Below are 14,854 nucleotides of genomic sequence, written 5' to 3' on the forward strand. Positions count from 1 at the left end.
GGTACTGTTATTATTGTAAACAGATTTAAATACTGTACTTTACAGTATACAGTATGTGAAATAATGTGTAAATACATGTAAATAAAATAATAATCTTTTTAACTTTTTTTTAGGATGTGAGGGATTACTGAAAGATGTTTCTTGTAGGTCTCAAAAGGTTACATTTAAGACTTTACAAGACCTTTTTAAGTCCACTAAAAACAATTTTATGCCAATTCTGGGGAAAAAAATTACAGCCAAAATCCATCTATATCATAATTTAGCCTTTATCTTCAGGTTGACAGAAAAAAAAATCAAATGATAACATTTTCAAGATGGCCACAACAGTTAAGGTAAACAGATTTATGGGAATGTAAATTGTAATCAACTGTCATCCAGTAATTAAAAAAAGGTTTACTTGATTTAATAAGACGAATGCCTTTCAAAAAATACCTTGTCGATGGCACTCTGCCAGATGGCCGATGTCATCTTGGTGGAAGTACTCATAGAAAGAAGTTCCAAGAAGCTCCTGAGGCAGGTAGGCGAGGATTGCGGTTGCTCTGTTAAAGAGAGGGCAAAAAAACAACTTAATTTGGCCGTTAAAGCCACATTTCCACTAAACAGCATTAAATCACAATACTTTAGACAATTATGGCAAATATGTAAGTATATATTCTATGCCAAAATTTAATGGCAGTGTTCTGAAATCTGAACCCTTCATTGGCAGACAAAAACTTTCTTTACACTTGATTTGTTACCGTAATTTTGTTCAGTCACTCATTATGTGTTATCATTTTCCACTTATTCACCGCTATTGATGGAAATAGGTGTCAATCCATTTGTACTAGGGGGGTTGGCAGTGAATGACCATCATCACGATAATTACTATATCCACTTAGCACTGCAATTTATGAAATGGCAAACGATAGTTTTTCAGGGTACACAAAATTTACTATCAACATTCTTTCTCTACTTCTGTAAGACAACTACAGGGGTTAGGCAATATAATGGAAACACCTAACATTTTTGCATCATAACCATTGAACATAATTGTTCAAAACTGGCATGAGGAACATACTAATGAAGGTGAGCATCTCATATGGCCGGAACAATCCCCAAACCTCAACATTATTGAGCATTTATGGTCAGTTTTAGAGATTCAATTAAGAGGTCGATTTCCACCGCCATCGTCTCTACAACACTTAGAGGTTATTCTAACCGAAGATTGGCTTAAAATTCCTCTGGAAACAATTCACAAGTTGTATGAATCAATACCTCTGCGAACTGAGGCTGTAACTGCCGCAAAAGGCGGACGTACACCATATTAGTTTTGGTTGATTTGGTTTTAAGATCTTTCCATTATTTTGTCCAACCCCTGTAGCTCTCTGCAGAATGCAAGACTCACAGACATACTGATAGACATGTGGCATATCATTGGCAGTGGTGGATGAAGTACTTTTTTTTACTACTTAAGTAAAAGTACAGATACAGGTGCAAAAAATTACTTAGTAAAAGTACCATTATCTCAGAAAAAAATGACACAAGCACAAAAGTACTTGCTTTAAAATTTACAAGTGAAAAGTGTTTTCTCCAGATGCAAAAATATACCTACACACATATCTGAGTAAATATTTACAGAAAGAACCAAAAAATTTAATAACTGCTGAGTTTTATTTGAAATTGAAAAAACAAGCAATAAAATTTACTGCACTATAGACAGAAGCTTAACAAGCTAAAAAACTCCAAAACTTAGCTTAACGGCAGATTGCAAGCAACTATCAGCTGCATACCGCCACCCACTGTACAAGAGTGTGGTGGTTTTTATTTGTCAATATATTGTTCATCTGCCTAATCTTGCTTGTACTCGTGTTGTTGCCTCTAGTGCTCAGTTACGGTATAGTTGCACAGGGCTCATCAATTCCGCCGGGTGCATGAAAACGCAGGTGACAATTTAAAAAGTAGTAGAGTAAAAAGTACTGCTAACTGCTATAAAATGTAGTGAAGTAAAAAGTACCACTTCATATTTGTACTTCAGTACAGTACAGATACACAAAAATGTAATTAGGTACAGTAACGAACGAAGTACTTTCACTTTGTTATATTCCACCACTGATCATTGGTGTCTGACACTGCGTATTTTGCCATCGATCTGGCTCAAGTAACTGCAGAGTAGGTGTGTGATATCGAAATATTGAAATGTTGATTGTGATATTTTGCATCCTGAAAGGTTATCGATACGCTCATGCCTATAATCGAGATATCGTTTTAAAAAGGGCCAATGTTTTTATTTAAAAAAACAAAACAAAAAAAAACAAGTTGCTACCAAAATCTTACACCATAATAGTGCCCCGCTTAACTGGATGGCTGACATTTACAGTGCTCCACACGCAATCCATTATGACTGGGAAGGGCGAATGAACGTTCATTCATTCGAAACCAGGGCCTTTACAGTCATTCTTTCCGATTTTCAGGGCATTTACAAGTCTCTTCCTGTTGAGTTTGAATCCCTGCCCATTCATTATTCGCTGCTAACCTCCAGTTCAAATGGATTGGACGTCTACAAGTGATAAACTTACAGCAGAAGGATGAAGATAGCTTGTTTATCTGTTTATTTCTTGTTTTGTAGAATGATTTACTAACCAATCTATCGATAATTGTTGTACCGCCATATCGTAAGATCCTTGTTATCGTGAGCTTTGTATCGCAAATCGTACCGTATCGGGAGGTACCAAAAGTTTTCCACCCATACTACACAGTAGATCCGGGCGGTTTACCGAAAATTTACCGTTACCGAAATTCTTCACGATGACCGACGTAATTTTGACCATGTCAGTAAATTTGGTAATTTAATTTAAAAAAAAAAAAAAAAAGTCTTTTTGCCCCCCTTTGACACTGTGTTGTTCGGCTATGTTGATTACCCTTTAAGAAAGCAGTCAGTGTGCTTATGTATGAAAGGCTATCAGGAAATCAAACAAACAGAAGCCCGGTAGGCTAACTCTAGCAGCTAACGCTACACACAAACGTGATGGAGTCGGGCTTAAGAAAGATTCGCCAATCTTTCACCCGACATTAAGTAGACTTTTGGCAGCCTCCAGACGGGCTTTCACTCGCTGTCCTCCCTGGTTCTCACGATTTTAGGAGAGGGTGCTTTCAGTGCTTTCTACTGGTAGCCAGGCCACAGGCTAACGCTGCCGGCTAACGCTACAAATGAACATGAAGGAGTCAGTGGCTCTAACCTTGTCAAAATGGCTGAACTTATTGAGTGGATTGGGCACGGACTGAATCTTGCAATCAGTATGTGGCGTTATTTTGTATCTCAGTGTGTGCGTGATTTTTCTGATAGCTTTTATGAAGTTTTTATGTAAAGCATTCAGCATAAAGTATAATCCAACAGTGAAGCCTATAATATGACTGTAATGGCCACAGCTATTTTTCTGTATGTGCTTGCTTTATTCTGTGTCATTTCTGTCATCATAAAATCTTCAATGTTTCATTGCCATAAAAGCAATATAGCTTTAAAGTGGTTGTGTCTATGTGGGGGTGGGTGGATGTGTGCTTGCATGTATTAAAAAATGCTGTGGAAAAAAAAAGCTTAAAGCTTAAAGCACACACTTGTGTTGAGTAATTATGTCACAGCAGCCATTAACAATAAGTGGTCGTTTGAAGTGTACTGTTCAAGCTGTCAGTCATTTGTGTTATAATGACATGTTTGCACAGTCGTTGTATTGATTTTTATAATGCTGTACATTGTTCAAGTCATACAAGCTGTTATAAATGTTCATACTTGAATTCTTATTCTTTAAAAGACATTTTTATATACTTAATGTTTAGACTGTGTGTACAATTGCTAAATTGAAAGCTGATAGATAAAACAACGACAAACGATTAATTTGTATTTAATGCATTGATTCAGATTTTCAAATAATATAACAGTCCACTTGGGCGACTTTATCGTCATTTATCGTTAGAGAAGTAAATCTCATCAATTTACCGTGATACGTACGAAGAAAAATTGCAAAATCTCATTTTTCAAGACTAAGTGTTTCCGTGATAATTTACACTGTATGCTGTATTATGTCGTCAGGGTAAAAAATATCAACAAACTATACTTTTATTGTGATAGTTTCTGGGAAATTCTAATTTCTAATTCTATTTTAATAATTATCGTGACAGGCCTATTGATGCCACTGATGGCAATGGATGTCCAGTCCATTGAACTGGGAGACCTGACAGTAATCATTCACTGAATAGATGGATTCATCCATCAGCAGTATCCTTAGGCTTAGGTTCTATTTGCTGTTTTGGGACTGGATGATCACATTTTTCTAATTTAGAGGAAGGCAATTTAGAACTTTGGTTTAGACCAGGGGTGCCAAAGTCTGGTCCTTAAGAGCCCCTACCCAGCTTGTTTTTCACGTCTCCCTCCTTTAACACACCTGAATCAAATGATGATCTCATCAGTAGGCGCTGCAGGAGCCTGAGAATGATCCGGATTATTTGATTCAGGTGTATTGGAGGAGGGCAACATGGAAAACAAGCTGGATAGGGGCTCTCGAGGACCTGACTTGGGCACCCCTGGTTTAGACTAAGGAATAGGTTCCTGTGTGCAGAATTATCTCCTGGTCAGTAGGATGAGTCATAATAACTGATAGGGGGAGATGTTTTAATAAAAAAATAGTTAAATTATTAACCAGTTAGTTTGAGGCATAAAACACTGACACAGACAATTAGTATTTTTGCCAAGTGAGGCGTGTATATTATCCCTGCCCACTCATCACTGGTTAAAAAGAGTGTTTGAAAGGACATTTTCCCTTAATGGATTAACAAAAAAGTACCAATTTCTTTTTGTATGACAATTTTGAATTTAGTCTGTAGTTGCATGTACTCAAAATATAGTTGAGCTCAATGGGAAATTAGTGTCTAAAGTGATGACAAGTCAACAATTCGGATGCAAAAGATCGAGTTGCTGATTGACATTTTGTTGACTCACCTCTGATCAACGAAGACAAATTTGCCGTCAATGGCATGCCGGGAAACATACTCGGTGGGCTTCACTCTGATATCTGCCAGACTTGGCTGGGGGACAATATGCGGGTGCAGCCGACCAATGGCTACCAAGCAGCTCAAGTTGCAACCTTCGTTGTCAGGCTCATTGTCTTCATCGAGACCCATTTTTGTTGGCGGCCAACTTTTTAGGTACCCTGTGCTATGGATGGTGCAGAAGCTTTTGCGATCAGCTGTAATGAAAATACAACAAGTCTATAACAATAGGTCGAGTTGTTAATATTTAAACTTTCATGTGCTATGCGTTATAGGATCAAGAGCATTCTGTGTGGTTATTATGATGTGTACCTGCCATTAAGATTGATAAATGTACCACGAGTGGGATCCAGGCTTCCACTAGAGGTACAATTTTGCGTTTTGAATGAACACTTAGGCCAACAATATTATTGTATTTTAATGTTGGTCATGATGGTGGTACTTATAAAGCCAAGGATTTTTAACTGATATTTGGTGTGAAAACAAAACTTAAAAATGCATTACTTATTGCTTTACTGCAATTAAAATAGAAGTCATTCTAGAATTGGGAGACATTTGACATCCCATCGTTCCACTGTTAAGCAATCCAAATACAAAGTACTCAAACTTGCAATTGTCCTGGGACCAAAAAAAAAAAAAAAATGTTTGAAAGCATTTGATAAAGCACAAAATATGAGTGGAACAGCCCCTAAAATTCAATTTTACTGTACTTTACTTTACATTTCACTGTTTTTCTATTCAGATAAGCACTCTCTGAAAGAGCGATTTGACACATCTAAGCCAATGCACAGAGGTCTCAAGGTATGAGAGATGCCCTCTCTCCATCTTATATTTTTAAAAAGTTGATATTATTGGAAAGCTCGCAAATTGCATATACTGACATGTAGTACATTTATTTATATATTATGGCTATATATTACATATATTTATGCATTTAATAAACACGTGATAAATTCAGATTATAATTTGGCAGCATCACACAATAACATATTTAATTGAATCCGTCAAAGGAATTTGAATAACATTTTGATTGCCTCTCATGTTTTTTTTAAAGTTATTTACAGCACCTACTTTTATGCATAGCACCTCCCTTGCTTCGACATATGGAACGTTATGCTACCCACCGTCCACCAAAAGTAGCAGCTAATGTGACAGCTCAGATTTGGCCGCGTTATAACAGAAAAGTCACGGGTAAACGAAAGTCATTTTTTGTCTGGCTTCAAAAATTTTTACAAATGTAAACAAGCTAGTTGGCACTGTATGTACCGTAGTGTGTATGTTTACCAATCAGATGAGTCCTGCAACAATCTCTCAAACAATCACTAATTTACTTAAAGACCGCTCCAAAAAGAATAGGGTACCTTGGGGAAGGGGTTCCTAATGAGACAGTCCCATTTTCAGCCATTTGAGACAGCCATGATGCTAAAGCAATTTTCTATTAAGTTGTGTTTGAAACAAATAGCTTTCACTAATCAACTCAAGGTGAAATTGTTACTTGAATGTGCTTTATAATGATACCATACGCCTACAAAATATGCAATACCTCCCCTTTAACGATGTTCGCAATTTTTTGGAGTTGATCTGAAGTGGCAAACAAGCTGTTGCATTTCACTTGAGTTAAAAATATTTTAGCTGTGAGGCAGTGATGAATGCAACAAAATCCGACCAAATACCCTACATGGCGACATGGGCTTCTTCACAGATGTAAAACCCTGAGCCCTGAGCATTGAAAAGTTGGGAGCGAATGAAGGCAAATGCTATAGGTAAGGATTTGTCCAGTTTGTCCAGTTCTTATTCCCAATAAATGGTTGATTCAAAAACTTGCACACAAAACTTTGAAGCCTTTGATGAACTAGCATTTTGATCGCTGTTCAAACTGCATGATCAAGCGTGTACTCTGATGGTTGAGTGACTACTGCCAATGACAGCAGAAAATACAACAAATTCTAGTGCTTGAACAGAACAAGGATTAAAGTAATGTGATATTTCCATTTAAAAGTTACTATTTAAAACAACTACATATAAACTCATTGGTAAATTCCAGTTTTCAGTACATTTACAGTTAAAAAAAAAAAAAAGACTAATTTTAATAATTTGTGCATAAGTTGTCTAATCATTACTATGAATAAGTTTTGCATTTAAAATTCTGCCCTATGTTGCTTTCGCAGATATCTTTTGGTTAAATGAATATGCACCTAAAAGGCCAACTTCCTTTGTTGTGTAATGCCATGTGGTAAGAGAAGCGTGAGTCCTGGTTATAACGAGGATGTGGCTTTAAAAAAAGATGGATGTAGGGAAATAAATATTTGGGTGGCTAGAATTACCTTTTTTCTTTGAGCAGGTTGAGGGAAAGTCTTTATCCTCTACTTTGACAGACGGCCTGTTGCACTTCATCCTACAAAAAAACGACCGTCTGGCACCAGAACAAAGTCTTGACGGCCCAGGCGTGATGTCCGTTTTCACTGGAAGACCAGCTGCAAAAAACAACAACGCAAACGCCACAAAAAACAACATGGTTTAGAAAGTCAAACATACGGCGGGATGAAAAAGTACCTGAACCTTTTGGAATTTTTTCCACCTTTGTGCATAAAATCACCATCAATGTGATCTGATCTTTGTCAAAATCACACAGATGAAAAAGCAGTGTCTGTTTTAACTAAAACCACCCAAACATTTTTAGGTTTTCATATTTTAATGAGCATAGTATGCAAACAATGACAGAAGGGGCAAAAATAAGTGAACCATCACATTTAATATTTTGTGCCCACCCCTTTGAAAGATACACGATAATATCGGTCACCGATAATTATCGGCCGATAATGGCAATTATGACGTCACACAGATAATCCAGATAATAAAAAAAATTCAACCGATAATGCAATCCGATAATTATATACTTGAGTTTGCCTCCAAATGTGCTCAACCGAAGAATTCAGCACGCCGCCTCCTCAACCCCTCCCCTCTCTGAAGCCCCTGAGGGAGGAGGGGTTGAGGAGGCGGAGTTACAAGACAAGAAGTAGTTGAATATTATGGCGGCTGTTACTAAAAAAATGACGCTCTCGCCATCTGCGAAACATGTACCGTACAAGTTCCACGAGGCAGAAAGAACGCGTCCTCATTCAAAACCACTAACCCAGCAGCCATTTAAAACTGCATCACAAAGAATTTTGGAACATATACGAGGCTGCTGCTAGCAGGAATGCTAAAGCTATTGTAAACACTAAGCTAAACTACAGGGCTTGTGACGATACAGAGTCGGGCTGTTTGGGAATGCAGCCCAAGGCGGGTGGTAAATTCCGACGGAGCCCGCCGCTTTGGCCAGTCTGGCAGGCCGCCGCCGCCTCGCCATAGGCGGGGCGGGCCGAGCCCGGTTCCCCGGCCTCTGGACCTCCGGCGAACACCCCGGTTTCTCGAGCGTTCCCCCATGGCGTGCGAGCAGAGCCAGGACCCGAATACGCCGCGGCGAACCGGCCGGGCGGATTATCCGGTACGAATGTAGCTGCCGCCGAGACGAGACACAGTTTTTTTTTTTTACCTTAATGACACGAGAACCAAAGCCCTGGATAAAAGAAATAATGCAGTTTATACGACCACCATTCTTCATGAAAAAGTGATGTCCGGTAAGCAAGCTTATCATGACGGCACAGTGGTTATAAGATAATTTAAACATGGAGAAAACGTAGTCAGCCAGTCAGTAATGCATTCAGAATGTGAAATGACGAGCGGTCAGATGACTTTGTAACGCTGCCTTTATTTTCGGCTTAATAAAACTCAGGCACAAAACAACACGCACACGGATGCGAGCGCCAACTCCGTCCAAATAGTACTGCCGTGTAGCAGTTTAGCTGCTGTAACGCAAATGTCGTGAAAGCCGCAAATGTAAACAAAGCGCTGCAGAATGGGTACATGACATCTCGCTCTTTTGAGGTAATCATTTTCACAGTGTGCAACAAAGCATATAACATTAGCAATCACTTTTCAAATTATTTAACTTATTTCTTTGCTCAATTACAGTCACAGTAGATAATCAAATTCTTAAATCAATATTCTGTAGCCACAAATATTATTCAAAATCTTTCCTTCTTCAAGTTTTTTTTTTTTTTTTTTTTTTTTTAGGAGTAAGTATAATAATGTATTGCTTAAAACAAGGCTGTTAAGATTATTTTTAGCTAGCTATTTTTCTTCCAAGAAATCTGAGAGAAATACACTTGAAGCGATGGCAGATAATTTCACTTATTGCCAATAGATTTACACTTAAAACTGACTAGTTTTAAGGAGGTGTGTTTTGCAGCGGATTAATGTTATATATGTTAGGAATGGCTTACTTTTAAATGCATTTTTGTGCAACTTAGGTATTTACTCTGTAAGTAATTGTTGCCAAAGGTTTACCATTACACAATGTCAGACAATCTGTCATTATTTAGATGTTTGAATTGACGACTTGTTCATACACTGTAATGAAAAAAAAAAGAGCAATAAATTATATTTTTGCACAGTAATATTTTCTTTTGTGTATACTTTAAAATTTTACATAAATCTTTTAATAGAATTATCGGCTTGACATTATCGGTTATCGGATGGAATGAGGAGGAAATTATCGGTTATCGGTATCGGTTGAAAAATGCATTATCGTGCATCACTAGCAGCAATAACTTCAACCAGACGCTACGGAACATCGATTAGGACTAATCTTGGCCCATTCCTCTCGTAAAAACTGTTGTAGTTCAGTCAGATTCTTGGGATGTCTGGCATGAATCTGTGTCTTTAGTCCATGCCACAGCATCTTGATGTGGTTCAAGTCAGAACTTTGACTTGGCCAGTCCAAAAACGTGTATTTTGTTCTTCTGAAACCATTCTAATGTTGATTTTCTTATGTTTTTTGGATCATTGTCTTGTTTCAGCATCCATCCTCTTTTTAGCTTCAACTGTCTGACAGGTCTCAGGTTTTCCTGCAAAATATCCCGATTAACTTTTGAATTAATTCTTCCATTAATGATTACAAGTTGTCCAGGCTCTGACGAAGCAAAACAGCCCCAAATCATGATGCTCCCTCCACCATGCTTCACGGTGGGGATGAGGTGTTGATGTTGGTGAGCTTTTCCATTTTTCTTCCACACATGACATTGTGTGTTTCTCCTCAACAACTATACTTTGGTTTCATCAGTCCACAAAATATTTTGCCAAAACATCTGTGGAGTGTCCAAGTGCCTTTTTGTGAACATTAAACAAGCAACAATGTTTTTTGACAGCATGGCCTCCTCCCTGGAGTACTCCCATGAACACCATTCTTGGCCATAGTTTTACATATACAGTAGTTGATGTGTGCACAGAGATATTGGACTGTGCCAGTGATTTCTGCAAGTCTTAGCAGACACTCTAGTGTTCTTTTTACCTCTCTGAGTATTCTGCGCTGAACTCTGGGCATCATCTTTGGGGCCCGGCCACTCCTTGGGAGAGAAGCAACAGTGCCAAATTCTTTCCATTTGTAGACAACTTCTCTGACTGTCGATTGATGAACATCCAGACTTTTAGAGATGGTTTTGTATCCTTTCCTAGCTTTATACAAATCAACGATCCTTGATCGCATCTTCAGACAGCTCTTTTGCCCGAGCTATGATGCACATAAGACAATGCTTCTCATCAAAAAAAAATCTTACCAGGTATGTGTTTTATACTGGGCAGGGCAGCTTTAAACCACTCATCAGTGATTGGGCACACACCCAACTTAAATTGCTTGGTAAAAATTGGTTTGAATTTGCTCTTTAATCCTCTTTAAAACATAAAACCTATAAATGTTGGTGGTTTTAGTTAACGCAGACACTGTTATTCATCTGTGTGATTTTGACAAAGCTCAGATCACATTTGATGGTGATTTTAGGCAGATATGTGAGAAATTCCAAAAGGTTCAGATAGTTTTTCATACCACTGTAAAAGACAATTTCAGTCTGGGTTTACACAATTGCAGCTATTTCTATTACACTAAAAGTATGATTATTATTTTTAGTACTGTCATTCTTTGCATACAATCCTCATTAAAATTTGAAAACCTATAAATGTTTGGGTGGTTTTAGTTAAAGCTGACTGTTTTTTCATCTGTGTGATTTTGACAAAGGTTTACGCAACTGCAGCTATTTATATTACACTAAAAGTATGATTATTATTTTCAGTACTTAAAATACTTACAGTAAGTACAAGAATTGCTATATACATATATAATTTTAAAAATCTGCCTAAACAAGATGCAATGCCAGGAGGCCCAATATGGCTGAGATTAATACTTGCCTATTGTTCATTTCAATCAAATAGTTGGGCATATTGATGTTTTAATCAACAATGACTATAACGAGAATATTTTGTTGACAAAGTATTTTTTTCATGACGATGAGGAGACAACATAAAGCTAAAAACGTGACTTAGGACAGTAAAACAGTTATGAGACGAATGCCAGTTTTCATCTGACAAGAAGAAAATGCGCCAGTTTCTATTATGTATTCACAATGTATGACATTTTCTTATTGCACTGTAGTTAGTCAGCCTGCATTGTAGCCATGTTTTGCTGTGTCACTCATGTGGCGTGCTGCCCAATCCCCCCACACACACATACACTCACCTAATTCTTCAAGCTATGTTTCACTCCAGGCTTGCTTATTATGGCACAACGCATGGCACTAAATTTTGCTTTCTTATCTTGGCAAAAGAGAATATGCAATGGTGCTTTAGCCTTTGCAAAGTTTGTGCTGAGATATCATTATACACTAAAAGGTAACTCGTAGGGTTAGCATAGTATTCGCGTTAGCATTAGCTTGAGCGTGGTGAACATCCCCTTAAAGTTTGCGATCCGTGTGGTCCAGGTTGGTATAATTATTTGAAAATACTGTATTGTTTTCCCCCAGAGTGAGTATTATCATGAGAAGTGCTGCATTCGGTGGTTTTGTCATAACTAGCAGTAGCAGTTTACATCTTGTTTTTAGTAATGGTAATTGTTAAGACAGAACTGCTCTTGTGCCTCTAGACCTGATTTAGTGCTGGTATGAACCTGGTGTTGATTATAAAAGTTTCGATGATGGTTTCACACCAGGACTAAATGATAAAGGGTTTAGGAGTTGGGCTAAAAAAGGCATCACAGCAATATGTAAAGTGGTGGAAGGAGGCAAGCTGCAGAGTTTTGAAAAATTGAGGCAGGGATTTGGACTGGAGGACGACGACCATTATAGGTATATACAATTAAAAGACTATTATGACAAAGAGGTTAAGAGTGTAACTGAAAATGAGATCATTAAGGTGTTCAAGAAAGCTTATGATGGGGAGAAATGTAAAGTTATCCCTGAACTTTATAAAGCATTTATGTCATGTCAGACACACACATCTTTATATATCAAAGAAAAATGGGAGAAAGAACTCAAAGCACAAATAACCAAGGAAGAATGGTCAAGGATGTGTGAGACACTGTGCACATCCACTAGCTCCAAGGTTTGGAGAGAATTTAATTGGAAAAACATCGTACGGTTCTTTCTAACCCCTTTGCAAAGAAAAGAAATCGTATCTGCCCAACAACCGTGCTGGAGGGCATGCGGGCATATGGATGTGGGACATTTACACATATTCTGGTCTTGTAAAAAATTAAAAGAATATTGGGATACAATCTGGAATGATCTGAGAAAAATAACAGGGTATGGGATCCCAAGAACATTCAAGGTACTTTATATGGGGAATCTAACTCGGGAAACAATACAAAAGGTTGATCAGTACTTTGTTAAAGTGTTGATGACAGCAAGCAAAAAAGTAATCACGAGACTGTGGTATAAAGCTGACCATCCAACTGCGGAACAGTGGATGTGTACAGTGGAAGAGATATGTGAAATGGAGAGAATTACATTTAGACTATGAATACAAGAAAGACAATTCGAAGACAAATGGAAGAAATGGAGAGACTTTAGAAAGGAAAAATAGGTCACCAATTTAAATGATATTAAAGAACTTTGACATGTCAACAAGATGATTAAGGGGAAATTGAAGGTCAGGCCATGATACTGTAAATTAGTGGTATTATTTATGTATTATGTATTTTTTTTTTTTCTTTCTTTCTTTTGGGTTGTGCTTTGTTTTGGTTTGGTGTTTGTCATTTCAAGTGTGTTTGGTTTTGGAAAATTCAATAAAAAAACAAATTTAAAAAAAAAAAAAAAACTGCTCGAGGATTAATCGACAAAAACTACACAAAGACGAACCAAAAACAAAACGAAACAATTATGTCTTTTGGTTCTGCCTGTCTTTCTACCCTGGTGAGAATTGGGCTATTTAAAGACAAGGACACCCCTTCAGTTCCCAGATGTCAGTACTTCTTGAATGAATGAAATACTTCATTCATATCCACTAATATCAATGTGGTCAAATAATTTCAGGAAGTACATTTTTCCCCACTTCCAAAATACTGTTATCAGTCAAACCAGATAAAGTAGCCCACTTTAATCAGCATTAAGATGTTTGGAAAATATCCATAAATACAGTAAATAATTATTAGTTCACACAGAGTTCTTAAACCTCAAAGCTAAAATTCAAGACTTTTAATGCCGTTTAACATCAAATTTAAGCTCAACTGGACAACAAACCAAAATTGAAGGGAAAAAGAAACGCCATGGGATGTGATGTCATGTGCTCCAGTCGTAGCTGCATAACCTAGCATATGAACGAAGAGGATGCAATTTGATTTGTTAATGCGTGTTCATTTGGTTAATAGTTATTTTTGATCAATCAAATATTTGTGTGTAACATCACTTTATGTAAAAATCTTATATTAAGACATGGACCTCCAGGCTTATAGTCTGGTGCAGCATATATATTATTTCTGGATATGATTTTTTTCTTCAATTTTTGGAAATTTTGCACTCTATAGTCCTGAAATTACAATACTTCGTGTACTGAGCAAGTAATGTGAGCAAGTAATCGTACTTCCTCACATTTTTAGGACTTTTGAAAATTGGATTTATGACATTTTAATGCCAATTCAAGCTTTATTTGGGAAATAATAAATTCAGTGCCTTTTAAGAGTTTTCAAGGATCTGCAGGAACCCTGTTTATATACTGTACAAACACACGTCATTATGCAGTAAATATATAAATGTCACCTATAAAATAAATGGATGGTAATGATCATTTGTCTGATCATTTATTAGTTATCAATTGTTTGTAATTGTTTATTTACTGTAGAAACAAGAATACATCTCTGGTTGTATGCCTGCTTAGGATGATAGACTAGACATTTTTGTGCACCTATTCTTTAATATTTTATAGACTGTTCAAAAGACATTGATAAGGAATTTGCTTACTTTTAGCATCAATTAGCCTCTCACGGGGGGCTGTATCGGAAGAAGACAGCTGTTCTTTGACCTTGGCAATGTCCTTAGGATGAAGGTAGTCAAAGAGACTCTGACCTATGAGGTCATTCTGAAAGCAGATATCAGCACAGAAATGTCAATTGTTTCACTTCATCATTACTCCCATTTCCTGCAGGGTTTATAGTATTTGTATTGAGTAGCTTGTGTTAAGAGTGTGTATCAAACACAAGTCCAATCTGCAGTTTTTTGTACTTATACAGACTGAGAAGAAACATGATCAGTTTTATAATACAGATATTTTCCCACACTGTGCAGCAAACATTCAATGCATACCTGGCTGTAGTTAAGAATCTTGTAAACCGATTCAGAAACAAAAAGAATCTTTCCACGATCACATCCAACCACGAACAGGAAACCATCAGCAGCCTGCATCAAAGAACAGATCATGCAAAAAAAAAAAAAAAAAAAAAAAAAAAAAAAATAGAATATAAAAAAACCTACAG

General features: G+C 37.1%; 1 protein-coding gene across 2 annotated transcripts in view; it reads right to left on the reverse strand.

Annotated features, from left to right (window-relative positions):
- The window catches only part of LOC130915910 (basic helix-loop-helix ARNT-like protein 1), a 57,580-nt gene that overhangs the window by 13,475 nt on the left and 29,251 nt on the right, over positions 1-14,854 (reverse strand). For both annotated transcript variants that reach the window (XM_057836129.1, XM_057836128.1), the window contains exons 10-14: positions 14,685-14,777; positions 14,343-14,460; positions 7,344-7,493; positions 4,970-5,216; positions 433-539 (exon numbers count right to left, since the gene is read on the reverse strand). In XM_057836129.1, the coding sequence (XP_057692112.1) occupies positions 433-539; positions 4,970-5,216; positions 7,344-7,493; positions 14,343-14,460; positions 14,685-14,777 (715 nt within the window). The remainder of the gene's footprint in view (positions 1-432; positions 540-4,969; positions 5,217-7,343; positions 7,494-14,342; positions 14,461-14,684; positions 14,778-14,854) is intronic.

This window comes from Corythoichthys intestinalis, chromosome 5, assembly GCF_030265065.1.
Source record: "Corythoichthys intestinalis isolate RoL2023-P3 chromosome 5, ASM3026506v1, whole genome shotgun sequence".
Classification (NCBI taxonomy): Eukaryota; Metazoa; Chordata; class Actinopteri; order Syngnathiformes; family Syngnathidae; genus Corythoichthys; species Corythoichthys intestinalis.